Below are 25,558 nucleotides of genomic sequence, written 5' to 3' on the forward strand. Positions count from 1 at the left end.
TGATTGCACAACAGCAACTGACAGCCAGCGTGGGTAGTTTATTTCAATTTGCTGAATGCTCTTTTCCCCCAACAACAAAAATAAAGCATACTCTGTGGAGTATTACAAAACATTGTCAATGCAATGAAAAGCTCTAAGTGTAACATAAAATTCAAATGGGATGCTCATGTTGTTACTCATAAAACATCCAAACAAAAAATGATTGCTTTTCTAGCTCTGATTAAATTTTGTGAAATTTTGATGAGAAATAACCACAGCTTCCAGGGGAATCTGTGGAGTCTAAACAGTTCAAGGACTGGGAAATTTGTTCTTTCATGGTCAGAACATGACAAAAACAGAGCTGCACAACCTGCCTTCATTCTGCATTAATTCAGTTTATAGCTGTCAGAATTTCTTTATTTCTAGAGTACTTAAAAGTTATCATGAATGAAGTCAGACATTATGAAATGGATGGCAAAACTCTGACTGACATCATTACTTTGACATTCTACCCTTCCAACACCTCTAAAAAATATAATATCGCCAATGTATAATTGGCTGGATTTTGCATAATTTCTGAGGTCCTTAACTCAGTTTTCACTTCAGATTTTTATCTCTGGCTTTTAGTCTTTTCTCAGTTTTAGATTCTATGGCATAAAGGAGAACCCAGGGAAAGAAGCTCAGTATGACACTCCACAAATTTGAAGCTGTAAGATTACAAACCCTGTGAGTAATAACTCACTTTCAAATAGTACAAAAGCTGTATCACAGATCATTAGAGTATTCAAAAAGCTCTACTTATTCATCACATTTACTGACACAGATTATCTTTCAGCATAGATATGTGAAGCCCTGTTGATTTTTGGTGGCAGATGCAACCCTGATTTGAAGGGCAGAAGAGATGAATTAACCAACCATCTGAATGCACCACATGACCAGAGAAGCATGAGCCGTACGCAGCAGTGCTAATGAGACGGATACAGAGGGAAGGAATAAATCTGTAACTCATTTCAATAATACTTCACCAGCTAAAAGTGATGGAGAACCTTCCCCTTAGCAGACAGTAAAGTAACAAAGGCTTTTGCTGAAATACAGGGCTATACAGAACATACACGGTTTCTTTTCTCAGATTCAGTAAGGGCTTCTCCTGGTTCCTGCCCAGTCTGTTATTTGAGCAAGCTCACTGTCTTGGCTAGCAACAATTTTCCATATCTTCTCCAAGAGAATTTAAATCATCTGTAAGTGAGGACCATGGTGGAATGTATGTTGGTATGTGAGAAAGAACAGGAATGCTTGAGAGACGAGAAACAAGTGTAAGGAAACCATAAACAGTCAGGTTCAGGACTGTAAGCCACAGCGGAATTTCAGTTTGGGTTTTGATGCATAAACGAGGCTTATTTGAATTGCCAGCAGTCCTTGTATTCAAAAATAAATAAATAACAAAGAAATAAAAATAACCTGTGTTAGAAATCTCAGAGGACAGACTTTGGAGATTTCAGGCAGTTTCCATTCCAGCCCTAGCCAGAAGTGAGAGGTGAAAAAACCACATATCAGAGTATTTCAGAACGACAAAAATGTTTGATTTAATTTGGCTCTAAAAGGAGCTGAAAGTTCAAATCCTTTCATTTTTTTTTCTTTTAAACTAGTGGAACAAAACTTAAACAGCCTCTCTCATTCTGAGCAAGAAAATTATGAAGTAATTCTAAAGCTGAAATGCATTTTTTTGGAAGGAAAACAAGCATTCAAGTATTTATGAAAAAATTTCCTCAGTTAAAGATATAGAGTCCAGTTTATCTGTGACTGTTAGAATGAGCTTTTTATTCTCTTTTATTAATTTCACTGTAGTAAGTATAATACTGGAAGATCTCCTTCCATTACAAAAGAACTTTTACATCAGTTTTTCTCTTCACAAATGTAGAAAACTGGCAAGGAGGTTCTGCTGGTTATTTAAAGTTGCATGAGTTTATAGGGAAAATAATAAAAGCCACATTCTAAAAGCTATCATATGAAAAGCTGGGTATCTTGGTCATTTTTCTGTCATTTTACGCTACCCATTTAAATTATTTGTTTTATTTGAACAGATTAGAAACTGCTCTGCACACTAAAAAATCCAAGGTTTTTGGTTCTCAATTTCTTTCCTCTTTTTTTTTTTTTTTTTTTTTTTTTGGTGTAGAGCACACTTTTGCCCTTGGTAAATATGTAAATTTTTAAAAATACTTGGACTTTATTTGTGTGTGTATGTACACACACATGCTGGAGGAACAAAAATTACCTGCTAAAATTAGTAAAATTTCCTCCGAGGAACTGTTTAGCTATCTGTACCTATCTGCTAGATTTTGTTATAAGAATCACTAGAGTGAACAACTTAAACTGGAAGTTAGCATCAAAAAATAAAAATTTTATTCCTTTCCCAAATCATATAAAGAACTTTTGATAAGTATATTTGTGTTATTCAGCACTGAAAATTAAATATGACACTTGATATTAGATCCAATCTGGTCTGAATTTACCTAATTCTGTGTTACCTATTAAGCTGACATGCTCTTTTTGATACAGGGGTACTGTTACCTTGCTTGCAGAAATGTCTTCATGAGTGATCACAAAGGAGATCCTTTATCTTTTTTTTTCGTTTTAATTCTTTCTTTTTTCTCACAGAAGATTTTATAAAAAATTAGGAGTATGTTATGTTATGCAGTAAATTTCCCAGGGAATCTGGAGGAGTCAAACTTAGTGTGGGTCCCATGACAAACACAGAGCTGTACAACCTGCCTTCACTCTGCTTTCATCCAGCTTACGGTTGTCAGAATTTTTTTATTCTGCAGTACTTCAAAGGTATCATGAATGAAGCCCTAGACATGCTGAAATGAATGGCAAAACTCCAACTGACATCAGTAAGATTGCAATTTCACTCTACCAGAAACAGAGATCACTTCATCTACTATTGAAAAGCAGCCTTCAATTCATTATTGTGTTGAGAGAACAAGTGAAAAATAAATTTCACAGTGCTGGTCGTTTTTAAAAGGACAAATAAGGAAAATTTTTTTCCTAAAACTGTAGGAAGTGTTTTGAAAATTTTCAGACATCAAGTAGAAGCTGCCCAGCTCATAAGGAAATAAAAAATGCAGTCAAGAGTTGTACTTGATACATCATCTCAAGGCTAGAATTACATTGATGCAGAAGGAAATGAAACAAGCTTCAAATAAAATGTAGAAAAGATGAGAAAACAGCAATATAATGGTACAACTTAACAATAAAAAAAAAAAAAGGAAACAAAGGCAGATTTCAAGTGTATATTTCACTTTTAGTATGCCAAAATACAATATACAAGACACATGATAGCAATAATAATTGCAGAATTTAGCTAGTTATTAAAAACAAGCAAAATCACTGACTTTGGAGAGACGGGGTAGTTGATAGCTGATGACTTTAACACTGTTCCACAATGCAGCAAGCCAACATAAAGCAAACAACACATTGTTGCACATTACAGATAATCTTAGCACTTACTTTCTCATAATACTTGATTTCATATTCAGTAATGACTCCATTGGGATGTTCTGGTTCCTGCCAGGAAAGCTCCACGCTCCTCTGCAGCACTCTTTCTTTCATTACGCCACTAACTTGTGAGGGAGCTGTTTGGACAAGATGTGTCAATAAATAAAAAAGCAAATTTGTTGGATGCCAAAAATAAAATGTCATTACTGATCCACCCCATGCTGAGCCACTTTCATTAAGGTAAAAGAAAGCACCTTTTCATAGCTCACAATTCAAAGCTAATGAATATTCAAGCAGGACCCTATTACTGTTCATAACCTTAGAACAGAAATCAAACTAAAGTGCAAACAGCAAAAGGTGTCATTGTTTGAGTTAGTGCAAAACTGAGATTGATGGGATAGGAAAAACAATTAAGCAAATTAATTCTGATGATGATAGCAAATCAAATTTTTAGATTGATGTGTAGTAAATTCAGAGTCTAAATATTTATTGCATATGTTTCTGAAATGCACATAAAAATAAAAATAATCTTTTAGAAACAAAACCACATCTTAGGCTGACTTGATATGACTAATTCCAATTCTGCTTAGAAATAATCTCTCACAGTATCTGATTACAATATGACGGTGATGAAAACAACTTTGTTAAGAGACTAAGCCCACTCTTTTACATTAGTTCAAACCTTTCCAGGACATTCTCTCTTTAGAGCGGAAGTTTCCATATTTGGTCTTGGCATTTTTGAAAGTGCAAGACAATTTAAGAAGTAGATCTTATGAAACAAAGGGGACACTGTCTCCCTCCACCTCAGTCTACAGAGATAAAAATACATGCATGCTTCATGCATGCACAGGTACATACACTGAGTTTCCTAATAAACATCACCCACAAACAAGGACCTTTTGAAAATAAAAACCCCCAAACCCAATATAAAAGCATTATAGAGACATTGACTCTCATTTAAAAATGTTTAAGAGAGAATGTAATAAAATGTGAGAGACTGAAAAAATAACTCACTTTCTCAACTTATCTCTAATGAAAAAGACAGCAGGTATTTTGCTGATGTGCACCATCAAAGGAGGCCAAACACCACAGTCTTCCTCACATGCACACTGAATATAGAACAAAAGTCCTGTAAAACTATAGCACTTCGAAAAACAACTATGGTATTGGAACCATGCAGAACTTGATCTTGTTCTCAATCATTTTAATGGAAATCAATTTTGGTCATGCAAAAGACAAAGAAAGAGAGGACCTGACCTTCAGCCCCCTACAGTAAAAAGCTAAATGATATTTACATGTATAAGGACTTGGTCTTGGAGCAGACTTAGACACAGGAAAGGGGTCTGAGATAAATTTATTAGAAATAATATACTAGAAATAATTTTAAAGATATTAAATTAGAGATAAATTTATGTATATCTTTTTCTAACACAGAATCTAATTGTGATTATTTTCTGAAATTTTTGTTTAAAAAACCTGAAAAGTTTAAATATTTTAGGTAAAAAACCACCACCTTATTTCAGAACTGTGTATAAAGCTTTTAGTATGTAAAAACATGTAAACTCTTCAGATAAAACACAATTCTTACCCCAAGTAACAAGGTGACCTTCACTTTCTTTAGTTTTTTAAAATAACATAAAACATCTAGAATGCACACTCCTGTATCATTAAGTATAAAAACATAATGATAAAATTAAAATACCTGGAGCAGAATCAAGAAAATAACCCTCTAAACATTAAGTTGGATTGTTAACTTCTTACTGCAATTTTGAAGTTTCTAGGGGTTTTTTAAAATTATAAAATGTACATTCATGTAGGTTTTTAAATTAAATTTGTTTACTTTTCATTAGAGGCTCCAAGAATCCATTAAAACTAGGGATTGAAGCCATGCGTGATAATTTTCATTATGAACTACTATGCTGTATATAATCAATACAACCAAAGTTGAAGATCTCTTAATCTAGGCTGCCTAACTGATAAAATCATAAAATTGTATCAGACAAACACCATGGGTTGCTGCACAAAACCATGATCAGTCTCCTTGCATTCTCTTTCTAAAAGCTTAGAGTATTTTCACTCTTTAATTAGTGAAATATATTCTTTTTCATAGCTAGGACTCCAGAATGCAGCAAACTAATTTACTGTCTAGTTTTCTTTGACATGATTAACTAGTTGTCTTCTTTGCCTAAATGAGTAGTTCTGCATCCTGAATGAATTTCAGAGAGGTCATTATTTTTCATGTATTATTTTCTAACTCATCCAGATAAATATTTTTCAGATTGCTAATCTTACATTTTCAGATGTCCAAAATTGTTAATGTTGGTATTTATCATGGAACAATTTTATATTACCTAGGTCACTGGAATTTGTTCTCCACTTTTTGTTTCCTGCTTTTTGTTTTTGCTTGTCAAATTTTTTCATTCCATTGGCCACAGCATTCATTTTTCTTAAAGCAGTGACGCCAAATGAACTTGATATTAGTTAATTCTGTGTACATGAGGAAGGAACAGGAATGCAAAGGAGGAGGGACTGAGAGAGGGGGAAGATTTTATTTGGGGAAATAAAATGCACTGTGTGACATTCCTACTTAAGACCTGTACAAAGCACATCACAAACAGGCATATTCCATTCTTAAAGAATTTCCATTCCAATTAAAATCTCAGTGATTTATCAACATTGCAAGTCAGCATTCAAAATGTTTGGTTTGGGGTTTGTGTGGGGGGTTTCTGGTAGTTTGTTTTTGTTTTGGATTTTCTGCACCCAAAACTAAAACAGCTGTGCTACCTTTGATTGTTAGAAGAACCACACGAGGAAGAAGAGGAAGTCCAAACCTACAGTCCAACCTTGCGTATGTTGGCAGCTCTGAAGACAATTATGTTGCATATAATTCCCATACCACATGAGATTCCTAAAATGCAGTATGCTACCTAACCTTATTTTGGGTTCCCATGTTTTTCAGGGGAAGAAGGCAATCATTAAATTGACTGAAGCCAGAGTATCCTCCTCTGGCAAGGAACACCAGTTTGTTTTCACTGCACGGAAATCTCTTCAAACTGGAGCAGCCACATAAGCCAATCCATTGATGTGAGAGGGTAGGCTATCTTTATCCTGCCTTTTGGGCTGCATCTCTTATCTCTGCTTAATGAGAGTGTACAGGTCAGAAGCATTTTGTTCTTTATTCTAGTATAATAATTTCCTCTTTATTCTCTCTGTGGCTTTTTTACAGATGGTTTTACATTCATGGTTTTTTTTGTTCTGGCTTCCTGAAACCTCCTTTTAAAGGTTTAGCCAATTTCTCATTGCCTATCTATGCTAATTAATTAACAACTTTTTATGGTTTTGAAACAACTATATTTGAGCAAGCTTGAAAATGAGTTAAAGAATACAATTCATCCTTACATACAAGATAAATTAGGGAATTAAATTATCAGGAAAAAAAAAAAAACAAAAACTCTATAAAAACAGGATTAAAAATAACATTTTTGTTCTCATTTCTAGCTAAACCAATAATGATAATAATAATAATAGCAATAATAATAAACTACTTCAGGGGTTTTTTTTTCTAGTAATCTACTTCTTGCCACTGCACCTCTAACGAAGTCTTTCATGACAACGACACTTCTTACAGCATTTCTAGACAACTAAGTACCCAGTCCTGAATGACTTGAGCATGCATAATCCCTACCATATCACTTCAGGTTACAAAGAAGCATCACTTGACAGAATCATTATTTCCATAATATATTACACAGGGGGATACAGGCTGTTCAAAACACCATTTGCTATCAACTTTCTTTCTGATATACCTCATCTCTTTTTTTTCTCCTTCCTGCTGACACAACATCCAATGCATCAAACACACACAGCCTCTCAGGGCTAACAGGCAGATGTACCTACACATGCTGCATAAGAAAGTACTTTGAGAATGACAGGCCCTCAGCACACTCATTCACCTTTTTTAAATGCTTCAAATATACCATTCAGCAAAAGAAAAAATTGATTTTCCCCAGGTTTCAACATCACAGACACTGAGAAATATAACTCTGCTGGGTTTTACTGATAAAGCCTTCAAGTTATATAGATTTCAAGCTGGTCATCATTTTCAGATCAAGTTATAGAAAAAGTTAAAACTGAGGTGACAAAAAGAGCAGGATATTCCAAGGATATATACTGCTCCAGAGAGAATATTGCATCTGGTAGATTGATGTGTTACATCCATGCTGCTAAGCCAAGCATATGGTGCATTATTAATATGTGCAATTATTGAGGTACAGAAAACTGTAGCAATTGTTTTGGAAAGTGCTACTTTTAGTCCAGAGTCATCTGAAAATGTTGTAACATAATACTGCTCATGCCTTTAATCTCTATCCTTAGCTATTCTCTGGTTCTCAAGACTAACATTTTTCTTGATCCATAGTGTGCTTTCCAGAAGACAAAGAGAGGTGTATCAGAACACACCACCACCACCAAAAAAACCAAAGCAAAACAACAGAAAACCCCCAAACAAACAAAAACCAGCCAAACAAAAATGCTGAGCAAAAAAACCTCCCCAATAAAACCTGAAAATTTAATATATGTGAATATGGACTTTCATATATAAGAGGAATTAGGCATAATGCACAAATTGCTAGCACAAAATCAGATGTAAATATCTTTTTACTGAAAAAAGATAATTCAGCAAAAGAAACATACCTATCCATTTCTCAGTGATTTCTTAAAGTCCTGAATCTTGAGTGTGTCTCAATTCCATCAACAGCATCAGTCATGGGCACTTGTAATTTGATACTTTTTAAAAAGTGTCTTAGAAGCAGTATCCTGGGTGTTTAGTAGTTCATGTATATGAAACAAAACATTTAAAATCCTTAGAAATAAGGGTTTCAATCCTGCAGTCACACTTCATACAGAAAATCTCATAAATGAACAGGAGCACATGCTCCTTGTGCAGGACTAAACTCTATATTAACAAATGCCACCAAATTTATGCTTGCAACTCCAGTTTCATGACTTATCATACAAATGCTAAAGGATGAATCAGCTATCAGACTTCCTTAACCTTTTTTTTGGATTTCCTTATCTTACAACAGCAATAGTGTACTGAAGTCAATCTGAGCTTTCTCTTATACTTTCTAAAGTCTAACAATGACACTGGCACCTTGGTAGCACCCTTACAGAACTTCCTAAAGGACAAAAACTCTTGGCTTTTGGCCTCTTTAATTTTCATATCATGAAGATATGCAAGAATCATTCAAAACCACCAACTTTTCCTACAGTAGCAATGAGATCAATTTTACATGCCTGCAAAACTGTATCTAAAGGCCCAATATAAGTTTCACGTGACATAAACCATTTTTCTGCAACAGTGTTCTACAGCAGTTGAGGGGTGTTTTGAGTAGTGAGCCTGAAGGGGACATTGCTAACAGATGCAAAACATAGAAAGATGGGGATATTGACATCCCAATGGTTATAACCTACTCTGTTATTTCTTTTTAAGATGTCTTTGCTGCCTCCTTTTTAGGCAGAAATCTTTGGATAACAGAGTTGTTTTGGCTCTACATCTATTTTAAGTGAGACTGTAATCTGGCATTTTACCAATAACAAATGTAAAATGAACCCATGTATGTGTATATAGATATATATGAAAATAGTAGCAGAAAATTTTACTGTTGTTAGATCTTAAATGGTTGTTCAGGAAGAGAATACAAAACTCTTCATACTCCATTACAGTCCCGCACCCAGATTACCCCAAAGGCGCCGTTCTGTACCGGCTTTTGCACTGATTTGCTCCCAAGAGCAAGAGTATAAGTGAAGTCATAACCTGGCCTCCAACCACGTTCTGGTTTGCTCTCAAGGGAAACTTAGGCATCAGAATTGCCAAAATTACTAAATAAGAGTGGAAGGCAAACAGATTATACACCTTGAGGAATTGCAGCTGCTGCTGTCGGGGGTCTGGGGGTCAGCATGTAGCACCACACTGGTTTTTGTGCTGGTCTGAAACAGGATACGTCAGCACACATGCCCTCCCTTGCTTCAGGACACATGCCCTTGCTTACTTCTAAGGAGCTGTCTGATGTAAAAAGAGGTCATTCAAAACCAAACCTTGACCAGGCTTGAGGGTACTGGGCAAATTTTAACACTTTACTGTATAGATATTTCCCTTACTTATATATTCTGTTTCTTAGAAAGATACAAAAGCGTTTTGCAATAAAGGAAAAAAAATAAACTGTTTATTAAGTTAATTATGCAAATTATTAAAAATTTCACAGCACTGTTAAATAGCACTAACTTGAGTGCTACTAAAGTCATGACAGAAAACTGCCACAGCTTGTCCTTGAAAATCTTGGAAAAAAAATGCTTACATTTCACTTCATGTGTACACTAATAAGCACAATAATTTTCATGTTATTCTATATGATAATTCATGCCAAAAGATAACAGAAAAGATTACGATAACTCTTAAACTGAAAATTGTTAAGTGTATTGATAGAAATTCACAAGATCTTCTGTTTTGTTACTGTGATATTTCTCTCCCCTCAGTTAAGCCTCCACATGACAAAGCAGCCCATGATAAAAGGTTATTGAGTACCACTGTATTATGCCATTAGTACCTATTGCTTTGGATCAATGGCAGAGAAATTCCCCACTGTGTTTACAAGCTGCAGCATTCAAAAAAAGACCCAAATAAATCAGATATTTTACACTAACAATATCCTACAGAGAAACCATTTTAAATTCCTCGCTGACACACTTTACTTTCCAGCTCATAAATATAACACAGTGTGCTTACAGTGCTGGGTAAGCCATCAGCAAAGGCACACACAGTTGCTCTGAGCCACTTGGGGATGTCATGAGTACATGGGAACAGGAAAGGTAGTCAAGTAATACTTGACTGCATTACTCCATCACATGTTTTGCCAATACTTTTGTGGCTGAGGAACTCTCAAAATACTTGCTGATCTACAAAGAGGAACAGATGCAGTAGTTGCCTGAACACTATACCACTGAAGATCAAAAAACAGAATCATAAAATATGCTGAGTTGGAAGGGACCCAGGAGGAAAAAACCCAATAAATACATTCTAATCTCCCCTAATATCACTAGCAAATTTTTAAGTACGCTTATGCTCAAATAGCATTATTACCAAATATGTAGCGATTTACTAATTGTTCATACCTTTTAAACATCTGATGCATTTAAAATAATGGTTTGGTAATTCTTTCATTGAACTCAAAACTCAGCAGCTGGATTGGTTCTGTATGCTGTCTACTCTGGCAAAATTATGGGGAGGGCAACTAATAAAAAGAAAGAAAAAGAACCTACCAGAAAGAAATGAAACTGTTCAGAAAGATCAGGCTGACAGCTTGTCTATCACGTTTTGATTTTTTTCTGGTCACAGTCTACTTCTAGGCCTGTTCTATGAACTCCCCTGTTTCTTCTGCCTGACATTTGGTACAAATATTACTGTTATGTCTGCATCTCATTTCTTTGAAAACTGGCAACTTGGGCATCAATCAGTGCTGAACGGATGCTGAGTTGCGTAACAAGTGACAACATCATTTCCCAAGATATCCACAACTCTTGCTTTGCGAATAAGTTTTGACATGTCAGGCACAAACCTGATTCTTACAAATGTGTTAGAGTAACAAACCACCCTTACAAATAACAGAGAGGGGCTTTAGTTCTCCTGAAGCATTTGTTTTCCTTTGCAGAAGAAGTATTTCTATGTTAATTAGCTTTTCCTTTTGTCCTGTGTTCTTTTGCGATTCATCTTTCATAACTTTTTTTTTTTTTAAGAGAAACATCTGCCACCAGCCTTGCAGTAAATCCTTGGCACACAGATATTATTCTTCATTAAAGAAAACAAAACACCACAAAACTCCCCAAAGATGAGGATACTCTTTTCCCTGGTGGGATACTCAGACACATTATGTTCTCCTTCTGTCTACAGTCATCTCTGCTGGCAAGTGTCAATTACAGACATAGGTTTTAGGGAACAGAAGAATAAAAAACAATTTACAAGTGCTTTTCTCTGGAAGTAGACAGGTGTAATGACTGAGACTGTTTGCTGTAATTGAATTTCATGCTGTCATCTATTCAGTCACAAATAGATGTCAGCTTCAAGGATGCTACACATGGGGGAAAAAAAATAACAACAAAACCCCCTTAAATATATTCTTATTGCTACTGTATAGCTAAGTTTGCTATTCTAGTTTGACTTCAGCAAAAGCAATTTTTACTTTTAGAGAAGTGTATGAGGTGATTTAGAATTGTGGCTTTGGAGGCCTATAGGGTAGTAAGATTATATTTATTTAGTGTAAGATGTCCAAGACACAATTGAGTGAATTCCAGCCGAATAAAAAAAAGCATTTTGTTCCAGACATAGCAACCAAAATCTGGAAACAAAGTGCCATGCCAAAAAAATTAAAAACAGTTGATCAAGTATTAACAGAAAAGCATATAAATATTCAATAAAGATGTCAGCACAAAACAATAATTATCACAGTTTGATCAAACTGACGCTTCCAAAGACATAATTGTTCTGTGGGGAAAAAAAATATTACTAACATTCCTCAAATGTGTAACAACTTCTGTTCCAGCCTTCCAAATTCCTGTGAAATGCATCATAATGGCACTGCTAACAATGGGCATATCTCTGAAAGCAGCATGGGTAGTATTCACAAGGAATACAGGAAGAACTCCATGCAAGAACAGTTTGCATTCTCTTTCATATGATGAGCTGTTTTTCTCCCAAAGAACAATAAATCTCTAGAATTTAAGAAGATGGATAAATGTCTGTCAGGGAATCTCTGCTACAGTGATAAATATCAGAAGCAGTAAGCCTGAAGTTAGTGACTATGCACAGGAGGGAAAGTCATGTCCATGAGAAGAAGGTCAGGCACAGCAGTCAGTCCATGATTCCCTAGGTCAGGACTCGTAGAAGAAGCAGTTTCACTGGCCAGAGTGAGGTCACCACTGTGGAGAACTGCCACAGACACAAACAGAATATTCAAAATTTCCCTTGATGTACAAAAATTCACGTACATTCTGACAACTGAGAAAAAATCCATTTGATACAACATTGATTGTCCCAAATGGAGTAATTTTGGATGTTTGCACAAGCTGTTAAAAAACTACTCTTGTGCAAAAGCAGAAGGAAAACCCCTTATCTTTGGGGGAATGTATTTTGCAAAGTAAAACTATTTGATTGATTTGAATATACAACATAAACTAACATCTGACTATTCAACAGAAACAACTATTTTAGACATAATGTGCAAATTAAATTTACTTAAAAACAGCTCACAAATTTTGTATGAAAATATCTTTAATATTTTTATGTTTTCTTTTTTTACACCAAAAATATTATAACTTGTAATACATTTATAGGACTTATGCAACTACATATTGTAAACTGTCATGATTTTTAAAATATGTATCCCTACCATCTATTACACAAAAAGTAAACTCTGTACATAATTTCAAAAATATCTTAAATGCTCTTCCCTTTGAGTAGACATTGGTTCCTAAAACTCCTTACTGCTTAAAGCAACTTTGGATTTGGGGGGATTTTTTTGTTGTTGTTGTTATTTGAGAACATGCTATGGTTCAACATTTCTCCAGGTTCTGCTCACCGGAAAACTTTGCAAAAAGACTTGTCTGATGCAGAAATTTATTAAGCTGGAAACACATCAATCATTTAATGAAAGAATTTACTCTGTGGTTTTAAAAGCTGTAGAGAATCATCTTTTTTTTTTTTACAGGCTTTCTAGTGGCTTTACTTCCCTGAATGCTATGAGACTCTAAAGGAAAGTGAAGTTCTGTATCCAAAGGTTAACTTCTTGGAGATTTAGATTACGAAAATGTCAATTGCACAAATTATAAACCCATTTAGCTTTCTGATTAGTTCCACTTTTAGCATACCATTTAGGGCTCAATTCTGACTTCTCATCAATTATATTTTACTTTAGCTGCATTGATTTTATCTAAGTTATCCTTGCCTTATACCAATGGAAACAAGATCAGAACCAGGTCCTAAGGGTAAAGTAATTAAAAATGTAATTACCACAACTGATTATGCAACATAGCTACATCATTAATTTCCTACAATTTTTTTATATTTTTTTAACAAAAAGATTACAACTGATTTGCCAATTTCATAGAGAATGGTCTTTACTGTTTTTTTCAGGAGTAATTCTAGATGGGATACAGCCAATCTAACTTAGGCACTTGGGTGCACCTCTCCTTTAGGTGAATACAGCATACATCAATCAAGTGCTTAAGTTCCCCCCAATAGGTGTGCTCCCTGTGACAGAGAGCTTTCCAACTGCATTGGAAAGATCCAAAAAGAGAGCCTGCCTGTTTAAACTGAGACCCATAAATTTTAAAACATCACTTTAAGACCTTTGAAAAACTTTCTCCACTAGCTGCACGGTTAATTTAGGCACTGATTTTAGAAGAAACAGATGACCCAGTAAAGCAAATAAAACTGACATATGACATTTACGTACTTTTTAGGTGAGGTAGACCGCATCTTTCTCACACACTACCTACAATTTCTTCCTTCCTCCTAAATTTTCCTTCACATTTAAGGAGGTGTTCCATTATCCTTAAAGCACTTGAAGGTAATTAGCCAGGAGTTTGCTCTGACTTACCTCTCACACAGATCTTCTAGGATCCAGCTTTCTACATACAATAGTATAAGTCTAACTCCTGATGAGCCTAGAGGTATTTTAGCAAACTGCTATCTAAATACTGTGACTACTTATATAACTCCAGCTTCACAACTGCAGAGAATCAACTTGATGATGAAAATATTCCTACGTAGTATTGAAGTCTGAACTAATATTTTATAAGGAAAAAAAATCCACAAAAAACAGCTCTGGGTAGGATTCTCTTTCAATTTTTAATGGCGCGAATAAGTAGTGACTGCATTGACTCCTTTCATCCCAAATGTTGAACTTTAATCAGTATCCAGGATGAAGGAGATGAAAATGGAGCTCTTTGCAGTAACACAAAACCATGCAAAAATAAGTCAGAAAGGCTAAACTTAAAAACAACCTGAACAAACAAAGCTGGTTCTGTTTTATTGCGCATTTACTCAATATATTAGAAAAATAAGCAAAACTGAATAAGCATCTTGAATATTTTATTATGGTTCTATTTATCCTAAATAATAAACTTTAGATCTGATTCTCCATTCCCTCATTCACAGTCAGAGTATTGCGTGAGAGTAGGGTTGTTCTGTCTTTCAGGCTGCATCCAACGTAAGCTGTTGTGCTAAATGAAAGTATGGAAAAATGGTGTCTACACGCCTTTCAAGTCTTTCCAGATTGTAAAGGAGACAGCAAAAGGACCATAAAATGGGAATGTCACAAAAGCAATTAAACTTGAGTTGTAACAACAGCACATTCCCGTGTTTTAACGAAAATTACTGTTTTCCTACACAGACTGTGTAGATAATTTTTCAATTACTATTTTCCTGTGAGAGCCTCCAGGTCTTCGGTAGAAATTATTGCTACCTACAGGTATGTATAGCACAAAAGTTGCACTTGCCACCAACAGCAAGAGACTCAAATTTAGTGATTCCAAGGCCCATCACTAGCAGAGCAACTCAACTGACATGGGTGAGCAAAATGTACAATATGGGTCATATTTAGATCAGTCAAACAATACAGCATAACTTAGACCAACAGTGTATTAAATAACAGAATGTGAAGGGTTGCACAATATGTAAACAGAAACAGAAATAGGACTACATCCTCTGAATAACAGTCTAATATCTTATTCATTTGAAAAAGCTCCAGTGTAATTATTTATACTCATGAATGCATTATAATACACATATTAAGATAGATATACATCAGAATCATGAACATCTATACCTGGTTTCCTTAATGAATATGGTCTCAGCACCACTTACTATATGACATGAAAAAAATAATTTATTGGTACTGGAATTTCCATGATAATAAATATACTGAATGTTCATTACTCTCCCCTAAATGTGCATGTAAAAACCCTGACTTAAAAAATAGCTGCGCTAAACCACTTAGGAACTCCTCTTATGATCATTCAATGATAAAAGTAGTCAATCTACTTATTACCTAGCTGTGAGTTTTTGTAGATCTTTATGTGAGCACTGCTAAAAAAGGGGAAATAGCAAAGACTACTTAATTTACAGTTTACTTAACTAAACAAAGATGTACTGTACAAATGCTCAGGGATAACAAAAACAGAAAAAAAAGAAAATTCCTCTTTTGTTCTTCCTAGCCAATAGTGGCTGAATTAGTCATAAAAAAAAGCTGGCAATTATATGTGCAGATTTTATTTTAAATCTCTACTTGAAGGCTTTTTCTTTTTTTTAACCTTGTCGTTTCTCTAATCCAAACTAACGGTTTGTGAAATACACATATAAAGTCAGATAATAGAGAGACTCATGGCACTTTTTCACTTTTTTTAATAACATCTGTATCCACAGGAACCAATCAGATCTTTATACATGCAGTATGTGTGCAGATTAAATAGAATAACTATCTTCAAATGGACATGACTGCAAACCTATTTTAGAAGTGGAACACACAACTGGCTTATCTTTATTAAAAGAACTACTACTGCATACACTACAGTCTTTAAAGTAATGTACAATTCACCATTAAATATAATTCTCCTTATCTGGACTCAAATTTCACACCCCAGTGTGCAATACCTGTGTGGACTGATCCCATCTAATTTTTCACCAGGCATATTAAAATACAAGTCCAGCATTATTAAGGTCCTTTGAGTCAGTGGAGAAGGAGATCCTGCTGGTCTTTCAGATCTTAGGTAAGCAAGTCTTAGGTGTGCCTTTAAGCTAGATTGTTTCTACAGGTGCATCCTAAGATGGAACCTACGTCACTTGACTGGTAGGACTGTTTTTTCATTCTACATCTTTCATAGGGTTTGGGCTTTTTTATAATTTCATTATCATTACTCAATATTAAATCATTAGTCTAATATTTGTTTTCTCTGATAGAAATACAGAGATGCCGATTTCTGGTATTTGTCTCAATTTATTACCCCACAGCTGGGAACTAGCCTTCCTAATTTAAACTTCTGAGTCTATGTAGTAAATGCCTAAAAATTCTCCCAAAAAGAAATCTAATCAGGGAAAGGGACTGCCCTAAAAGGCCTACAGAGAGGCATCCTTTCTGGTACAGCTCAGGCACCCAGCTAGGGAGGCTGGACTCCCCTCTGAGGGATGGTGGAAACATCTGCCACTCTTCAAGAGGTAAATGAGGCATATCCTTTAAAGAGTCTGGCTTACTCAGAGTTTAAAATTTGTGTCAATACACAACACACAGCCAAGTTTGGCAGACGGAGTCTACCACCTACCCACCTTTCTGCTGCAGTCATTAACTTTTCTCCAGAGTGCCTAGAAACCACTCTCACCCCCTAGATACAAACAGACTTTTGAGTTTTTGCAAGTAAGTGCCACGAGATTGTACTCTATGAAGCACACGCTAAAAAAATACATAGAAATACATGATAAATTAGGATTGCGACTAATGCAGATTTGTGAGGCTTAACATGTGAACAGCTGGCCAGCTGACCTACAGCACAACAGCCATATGAATGTGTCTTAAGTGAGTCAGCATGGCCTGAAGTTGCAGGATCACCCCAAATTCTGTTTGAACTCTACTGTACAGCCAGCCCATCCAGGTTACATACTCTAGTGTTAAGAATGTACTTCTCCCCTCTTCCACTCTGTGGTAAAGTGATTGCCAAAGAATTTAAAGGAATAAAAGGGATCATCAAATTGTTTTTTAAAATATTTAGAATGTATTTTTGTATTTGTATTTAGTTAATATATATACTTAATATCAAGGTAGGTCTCAAATCACCCCACTCTCCCCCCAAAAAAAAAAACCACAGCAGGAAAGGAATTCCAAATCTGCAACACTTTTGAAGGAGATGGATTAGTTTTGTGTGAAATTATCCCATTTGATCCTTTCTTTTCATACTAGCCCGTAGCTCAGGGAATATGGTCCAAGAAGGAAGATGGGAATATGGTCCAGGGAAGGGAAGGGAAGGGAAGGGAAGGGAAGGGAAGGGAAAAAGAAAAAAGAGAAAGGGAAAGGGAAAGGGAAGGGAAGGGAAGGGAAAAAGAAAAAAGAGAAAGGGAAAGGGAAAGGGAAAGGGAAAGGCTGGCTCTTTTCATCAGTGCATTCTTTCTGAAAAATCTGTCTCATTAAATTTAACATGAAAAAAGCAAAATCTAGAAAAAAACTGGCCCAGTCCTGACTGGGTATCAGTAGGTGAGGTGCCATGACTGGTCTCAAGTACTGGCTCAGAAGTTCCAGAAGGTCAGGAATGCAAGAAGCTGGCTAGAGTTTAAAGGAAGCTTAACTGTTGAGGGAGAAAGCCATTTTAATGACTTACCAGAGGCTTACAGAAGGTTAAGCTGTCTGAATAGATACAAACAATGACTATAAAAACGTTAGACAAAAGAAATTCTCCTACCTATAGAATATCAATGTTTATCACAGGAGCTTTATCTTGTTCTTAACAAGTTGAATCATGCAAAAAACAAGATCAATAAGGGAGGATGCCTTTCAAGCTCCACTGTTGCATAATGAAAATTACTTTGAAGAGCTGGCTGTGTGTTCATGAAGAGTTAGAAAACTGTCCCTGCAGGCGCTGGTGACATCAGGCAGCTCAAAATACAGTATTTCACTTGAAGCATATCTGACTCATTCTATTGGCATAAACATCACATGTTTAGCATTAACTGCCTTTACAACCAGCTTTATAAATATAGCTTGCTTCCCTTTCCAACGGCTGTCTTCTCCTTTCTTTTGTTGCAAATATTTTTGCTTGTTACTTTTGCCTCTGACAGTTTGACAGTTATTACCTTAAGACATTGCAGGTGTTCTTTAGTTCTTTCCAAAGAATCATCTAGGTACCTAAAGCCTTCAGCACATTAACAGGTGACTAATTTTTAATGATACACCTAAAAGAATAAAGCTCAAAGGCAGAAAATACAAATAAAAATGAAAGGATGACAGGAGCACTTTATGTTTTTTAAAAATCCAGTGGTATTATTTTTATGGCAATATGAAGAAGAATCTAACCACTAGCACTTTATAACATGGCACTGTAACAGGTTATAACAAATGGAACACACTACACTCTTAATTAGGCTATTAATCAGCAGAGTGAAAGGTGGATAGACAGCGTTGCCATTTGCTCAAGATACAGATTTCCAGATTGTCACCAGTTATCCAGATAGTGGCAGTTTTGCTGGAATACTGGTTTTGCTTAAACAGTGCCCTTTGCCCCAGTCATTCTGGGACTAAAAGTTAATCTCCCTTATTTCCTTTGTTTCTACAGCAAAGTCCCTTTGCCAGTAATCAGGATGTATGAAGACATCCAGAAATGTCCCCTAGCCTGTATCAGCTTTTCCTGGATAGAGCCACAGGCTTCTCTGAATAGAAGTTGATATGGCCAAAACTCTTTCTCCTCCCAGAATAAAGTAGATGAGAAGAAAGGTCAGCTTTCCTTCTATATATCTGTTATCCTATTATTTCTTATAAATGTAGGATGAGACTGATTTTAACTTTTTTCTCTATAGAATTCCTATCTTCCTTCCACCTTCTCATTTTGTTTGTATTGAAATGTAAAACCAAAGTCCTTCTAGTTCTTGACTCAACTATGATTTATGTTGTTTCATGTATTTAAATGCTTTCAAAGTTTGCAAGTAAAGTCGTGATGTTTAAATAACAAAATGGTAGAGCCTAATGAAGACTTTAGTGTCTCTACTGTTGAAGAACCAAAGAGCAAGGAAAAGACAAGCTTCTTACATATAGCAAAATAGAGATATTTTAAGGAAGGCTATATCCAGTCACCAAAAGGATGGGTATGAGAGGTGACCCAAATTTACATATAGTTAAGAGCAACCTCAGAAAGTTATACTTCTAGGTCTCCTCTAATATTACTACAGAAAACCTTCACTTAACTGCAGTTTAACTTAAACTTTTACTTACAACAGAAAATCTTACTACAGAAGACTGTGCTGTTTGCTGTGGTGTTTGCCCATGGCAGATGAAGAGGAGGATTAAAAGTTACATATGGTTTGTTTAAGAGACAAATATGCTTGAATAGAAATTGTCCAAATTGGGCTTTTCTGTACATCCTACAACTATCTTCCATCCTTTTAATTGCAAATGGTAAATCTCTTAAAAATAATAAACGGGATATGGTACCTCTTTCCATCCCTCTTTGTTTTGGAACAATTATCTAAATTTGGTCAGTAGAAAGCATCCATACCACTAGCCTGCATCCCCCAAAGGACTGGAAGGCATGTGATGCAGTGTGTACCGCTTGAGAAAGAGGCCCCAAGAGTAAAATGCTGCTAAGGGCTGGAAAAACAAATTATGTCTTTGCATCATTGGAATCATCCAGCCTTGTGTTAGATCACAGATATAATTTAAAAAAAAAAAGAAAATTACGTGACCAGAATAAAGAAGCAATCTTAATGAAATTCATTTTTGTCCTCTTTCTTCCTGACTCTTTTGTCATGGTATTCAAACACAGTTTTCTTCTAAATGAAATTAATGTGTCTTTTTTCAAATTCTCAAAAGATTTGTTTTTTAAAGGTAGCTGTTTTGAAATTGCAGTCTTAAAAATGGTTTATTTAATGCACTTTATAAAACTACTTCTCTCTTAGACATATACTTTTATGTACTAATTTGGTGCTTCCATCTTTCTTTTTAACTTTCTAAGCTTATTTTACTACTTGCATTTTTTACAGCTCCGAGGTAAACAACAACCTCACCTATGTACATCAGGATATGGCTCTTAAACTCTCTGCACAATGAAGGCTGTGCTACCGTCTTTCAGTCAAGATGTATCACCTGGCACTTCTTTTGTTTGGTTGGCTTATGTATTTTCTGGTCTACCTGATTCATTGGAGCATCAGCTGTGAATAGAAGCTAATGCACCTGCTTTGTTTTCACTGCTCACAAGTTAAATAAGTCTGCTCACCAGAAACAATCAATACTACAAATGACTTGTGCATTAATGACATAAAAGAAACAAAAAAAGTGTTAAACTGATGACCCTCTAATTATCACATCTTTATTGAGGCATTGTCTGCATATTTATAAATGCTGTTGGACTTTTATATAGCCAGGGCATTGATTTTTGCCAATTAATGAATCTCTGTATCCTGAAAGAATCCTATTCTGATTACACAGAGATGTTATTGGGAAAACACTGTAATTTTTCATTTTAATGTTCTTTTATTTGTGGGAAACAGCAAACTGAATTTGCTGGGATAATTATCATGCCCAAACCAACTAATAATAAATATCATAAACTAAACAAACCAAACCCACCAAAGTGATGCTGATAATAAAATAAATCACTCCCTCATGTTTCCCTGACAAAAAAAAAAAAGGTAGTATGCCTATGCAAAGGCAATCCTGAGTTTTGCAAGACAGGTTTTATAGCAATCAGGTGCTACTGTAGCAAATATTTATTTATTTTTAATAGGTTCTCTCATTTCACTTAAAATATGTATTGTTTATAAGCATTTACTAAAACACTGGGGAAATACCACTTTTGAAGCATATTGATTAAGAAGTACAGAAAATGAGGAATTTCATTACTAACAGAGATACAGCTGCCTTAGGTGTTAGAAATTTTCATCTAAAATGGAGTTGGGGAACTAAAGTACCTTAAGCATCAGCATCTGGTGCAGTGACTGGAAGGTGTCTGTATGTGTCATTCTCTAGTGGTAATTTCAGACCAGAAAACCCAGGTTCACCATCATGCAACTTTAGGCACCAAATGGCACACCAAAGTTAAAAAAAAAAATCTCCAAGACTCAGAGTAAAGTCACCTTCTGATTTAACATCCCTATGTCTTCCTGTTGGATTCATGAGAGTCTTAAAAAAACCCCCAACTTTATCACTAACAGTCTTCTGGGTAGGTGCTAAACTTGATAAGGATTAAAATTAGGCCTGTTTCCTTATCTAGAAAGTGTATGTGTCTGAACTTACACAGATATACTGTCCCATGGGAGTCTGGAAAAACAGTTTTTTGGTCAAAATGTGATATACTGTGCAAATCCAATCTCAGTTGGCCAAAGCTTGCCCAAAAGGTCAGCAAAGCTAGCACAAGGGATAAAACACAGCATGACAAAACACTAAACAACGGCCCAACAAAAGGATGTTTCAACGGAAATTAACAGTGCTTACTTCCTCATTATTTTTTAAAATTTTCTTCCCTCTTCCTTCTTAATTGTGGAAATGGTGGCATCCCTTTCCAAAGCAAGGTGAGAGGAGAATTCAGGGCACTCAGTTCACAGTGAAATTCCTGCTTTAAAAGCTGGGTCTGCTCAAGCATAAACATCAATCTAGTGATATATGCTAACTAAATGCAGGAAAACAAAATCATGAGCTCACTATATCTCTCTTTCAAATAGGGTTTCCCCCTGTATATCTAGGAGTTGGCCACAGCTCAAGGAGACAATGCTCCTGCCACTCAAAGGAAATTGTCTCAGAAATGCCATTCAAACATTTGCTGCTTGTATGACTTTGGTATACACAATGCTGAATATTAAAAACTCAGCTTTTATTTATTAATTACACCCATGTATTCTTGCTCCTTTGTTTTACAGGTTGCAGTCAATTTATAGAAAAGTCACTACAAATCCTGCATTGCAAAGAAAATTTAGGACATATTTTTGCAACTACTAGTATTGCCTTTGAGAACTACTCTGGAAAAGAACTGACTGTAACGAGCTGGAGTATCTCAGGAACGAGGGAGTGCGTGGGTGAGATGCCCTGATACTTCTATATCACATCTTCCCTTAACTACAGTCATTACAACCCTTTTTTATTCACCAAAAGCGAATTTTGCTCTTAAGCTCTGGCCACCTGAGAACAGGCTTTCAAAGGCAGAAAAAAAAGGGTGCCATAATTTTATTTTTAAAATGATGGCTTAAGGGATACTTCTTGTGCTCCTTTTTACTTTTTTTTTTTTTTTAAAATATAGACATTTCCATGGGGATATAAGGTTAGTTTTTTCACTGAAACAAATCAGTAGAGTGCCAGAGAATGTTTTAATTTAATTTCTATTTATGTATTACATACGTAAATTGTTTTGGTTTTGTGCATAGGGAACAAAATTAAAGCCACTGTTATACAACTTAATAATTCTGACCAAAATTTAAGTTCACATGTTCTGATGTTACACATAAGATTTTTCGTCATTACGACAGCATTTTTTTGTTTGGTTGGTTTCAGGGGGTTTTTTATGGTTTTGTTTTGGTTTGGTTTTGGGGTTTGTTTGTTTGTTTGTTTGTCGTTTGTTTTGTTTTGGGTTTTTTTGGGGTTTTTTTTGTGTGTGTGTGTGTGTGTGTGTTTCTGTTGTTAATAGAGTCATATAGCTTATACCTCTCTAGAAGTAACTTAGTGTTTGGTTCATAAGGCACACAGCTGTTACACATGTATACATTGAAATATTAGGGTATTCATTGAAAAGAAAATTCTGCACTAAAGTAAGTCAGATGGTTCATCATACTAAGATTAAAAAATGTGCACTATAGAATATAATTATGTAGCAATGATTATCTATTCTAATATATATTATTGTCTCCATGTAATGTAACTCATATCATGCATATATAATATATGTAACAAATAATAAATCTTTAGAATACAGCAATGAATAACCTAGTTACAAATACTTAGACAAAAATATCTATTATTAATTAGATATTAGATTTAATTAGATAAATAGTATTTAATTTACTTATTTATTTGGATTTAGCACCCCACCAAAATAACACCAAACACAAAAACAAACAAAAGCACCTATAAGATTCAATATTTTATAATATCTGAATTCAGCAAAATTCTCATTGTCAAAAGAATTTTCCCTGGTAATTATTTATATTTTTTTACTATTAACAGTATTTCTAATATTAGAACTTTCTTTAAAAAAACCTACAACAATCAAAAATGACTAGCATAATTATTCATTTTAAAAAGCAGAAGTAAATTTTTCTGGGTTTTACTGTGAGTTTTTTAACCTGAAGTCTGGTTACCTGCGTAGCAGTCTTTAAGAGAAGTGGTATTTTAAATACTCTGGAGCACAAACTTTCCCAAGTCCCAAAATTTGCAGACTCTCACTAACTTTTGACTTAATGCAAACTCTCACTAACTTTTGACTTAATTTCCTAATCTAAAGTTCAAAAGCTATGCAATGCTTTTTCTGTCATGTCTAATAAAAAAAAAAGTCTATGTCAGAGATTTAGGAAAGAAGACATGGGAAATGTGTGTTGAACCAGCAGATAAAGTTTTTCATCTAAAATGGTGGAAAGTAATTTGAAGAATCTGTATTGTTATCTAGACAGAACCATTGTAAATTGGCATAATAAATGAGCATGTCTTAATTACTCAGGAAGTTCCTGAAATTAGAATCATAAAGCTGTCCTTCAGAGTAAGGACTTTTGTCTATTCCACCATGCAGTCCGTTGGAAGGAGCTAAACAGGACATTAGCATTTCACCTTGTCCTTGGCAAAGCATGTCATTGTTACTCAGAGTAAAAAGCTTTTTTGGTTAGAGAATGCATTTTTATATGTGGATCTAATGACTAATGTAGTCAGCCTGAAGTCTGATGGGAGCCTTTCAGTGCTATTCCAAAAGAAAAGAAAAACAGTAGGCAGAAAAAACCCCCAAAAAACAACAAACCAACCCTGATAATGACACTGTCTTTCAGCTAGTTTGGTAGCAGACTTTATACGGCTCTGCAGATGAGAGATAATTTTAAGTATAGTTCAAAAATAAGGCAAAAAGTACTGTGATTCCATGGAATTAATAAGACATATTCATAGCAGAAAAGCAACAGAATTATGTCTATTTTCCCCTGCCTTATACATAACTCACTGCCATCGCCTTTCTTTATCAGAAATACCTGCATGAAACAAGACAGGGTACCTCTATTTCTATCTTGGTTAGCAGGGCTCAGCCCTGCAGAAAAACCATAAAGTTGATTTGTGACATCACAAATAATGTTCCATGTAGCAGTTCTTATCAGATTTTGGAGTAAAGATTCTTTGAACAATAAATCAGAAAAAGACAGGTCATCAGCAGAAAAAGCTTAAAAATATCTGGAAAAATAAAAAAAATGGAGCATCAAATAGGATAAAGAATTATTTAAAGCTAGTTTCAGTAAAGGCCTGTTTTCCCAAACTGTGTACCACAACTATGCAACTAGAATGCATATTCCATTTCTCTGAATATTTATTATGCACTGGCAGAATTCCCTTTCTTATTCCAACATTAATAATCCGTAGCACTAGTGGTATATCCAGACAGCAATAATACCAGTAGGGCATGGTAATGGCAATAGTGAAGGAATAAATCTTTTAATATTACAGGAATAATTGTTTCCAGTAGCTCCTAAAGTGTGTTTAATATTATATAAAAATATAAAGAGAATGATAACATATGTGCAACATTTAAAATTTTCCATTATCCCGTATTTGCCAGAATTTATCAAGATCAATGTTTATGAGCATCTCCATAACACTCAATAAGGCATAAGTCCACAAAAGGTGCGTGCAAAATGAGTGTTGTTCAAAGATGTGCAATTATGCCAGATCAAAAAGGAATTTAATGAAAAAATATTAAAAAGGCAAAATAATAATCAACAATCGTTATTTCCTTGCCAGAATTTCAACTAAGTTATTTTGCTGAAAGCGTGGTTCATATAAACCTGCCTACATAAATAAGTCAAATCCCCCACATTACACCCTTTCTCTTTTCACTTAATATGAAACATTAATGTTTTATTTCAAAAGTCCAGTACTCTTCTTCCACAAACTATTAAGCAGAAAAACCAGAAAACTCATCTGTCTGAAAAAATTTAGCCAAAAATTAAGAGTTTGGTTCTATCTGTACCCATATCTAGGCTAGGATTATCATGAAAGTAAATCTGTTTAAGGAAGCTTTGACTTCATATAACCAGTTTTATTAGGAGATCCTTGGCATTGATCCTGCAGCAACAAATAGTTTAAACTTTTGTCATTTGAGGAGT

General features: G+C 35.0%; 1 protein-coding gene across 5 annotated transcripts in view; it reads right to left on the reverse strand.

The window, feature by feature from the left end:
* EPHA7 (EPH receptor A7) overlaps nucleotides 1-25,558 on the reverse strand; it is a 171,649-nt gene that overhangs the window by 40,183 nt on the left and 105,908 nt on the right. For all 5 annotated transcript variants that reach the window (XM_048296182.1, XM_048296185.1, XM_048296181.1 and 2 more), the window contains exon 6: nucleotides 3,487-3,611. In XM_048296182.1, the coding sequence (XP_048152139.1) occupies nucleotides 3,487-3,611 (125 nt within the window). The remainder of the gene's footprint in view (nucleotides 1-3,486; nucleotides 3,612-25,558) is intronic.

The sequence above is a fragment of the Corvus hawaiiensis genome, chromosome 3 (assembly GCF_020740725.1).
Source record: "Corvus hawaiiensis isolate bCorHaw1 chromosome 3, bCorHaw1.pri.cur, whole genome shotgun sequence".
Taxonomy (NCBI): Eukaryota; Metazoa; Chordata; class Aves; order Passeriformes; family Corvidae; genus Corvus; species Corvus hawaiiensis.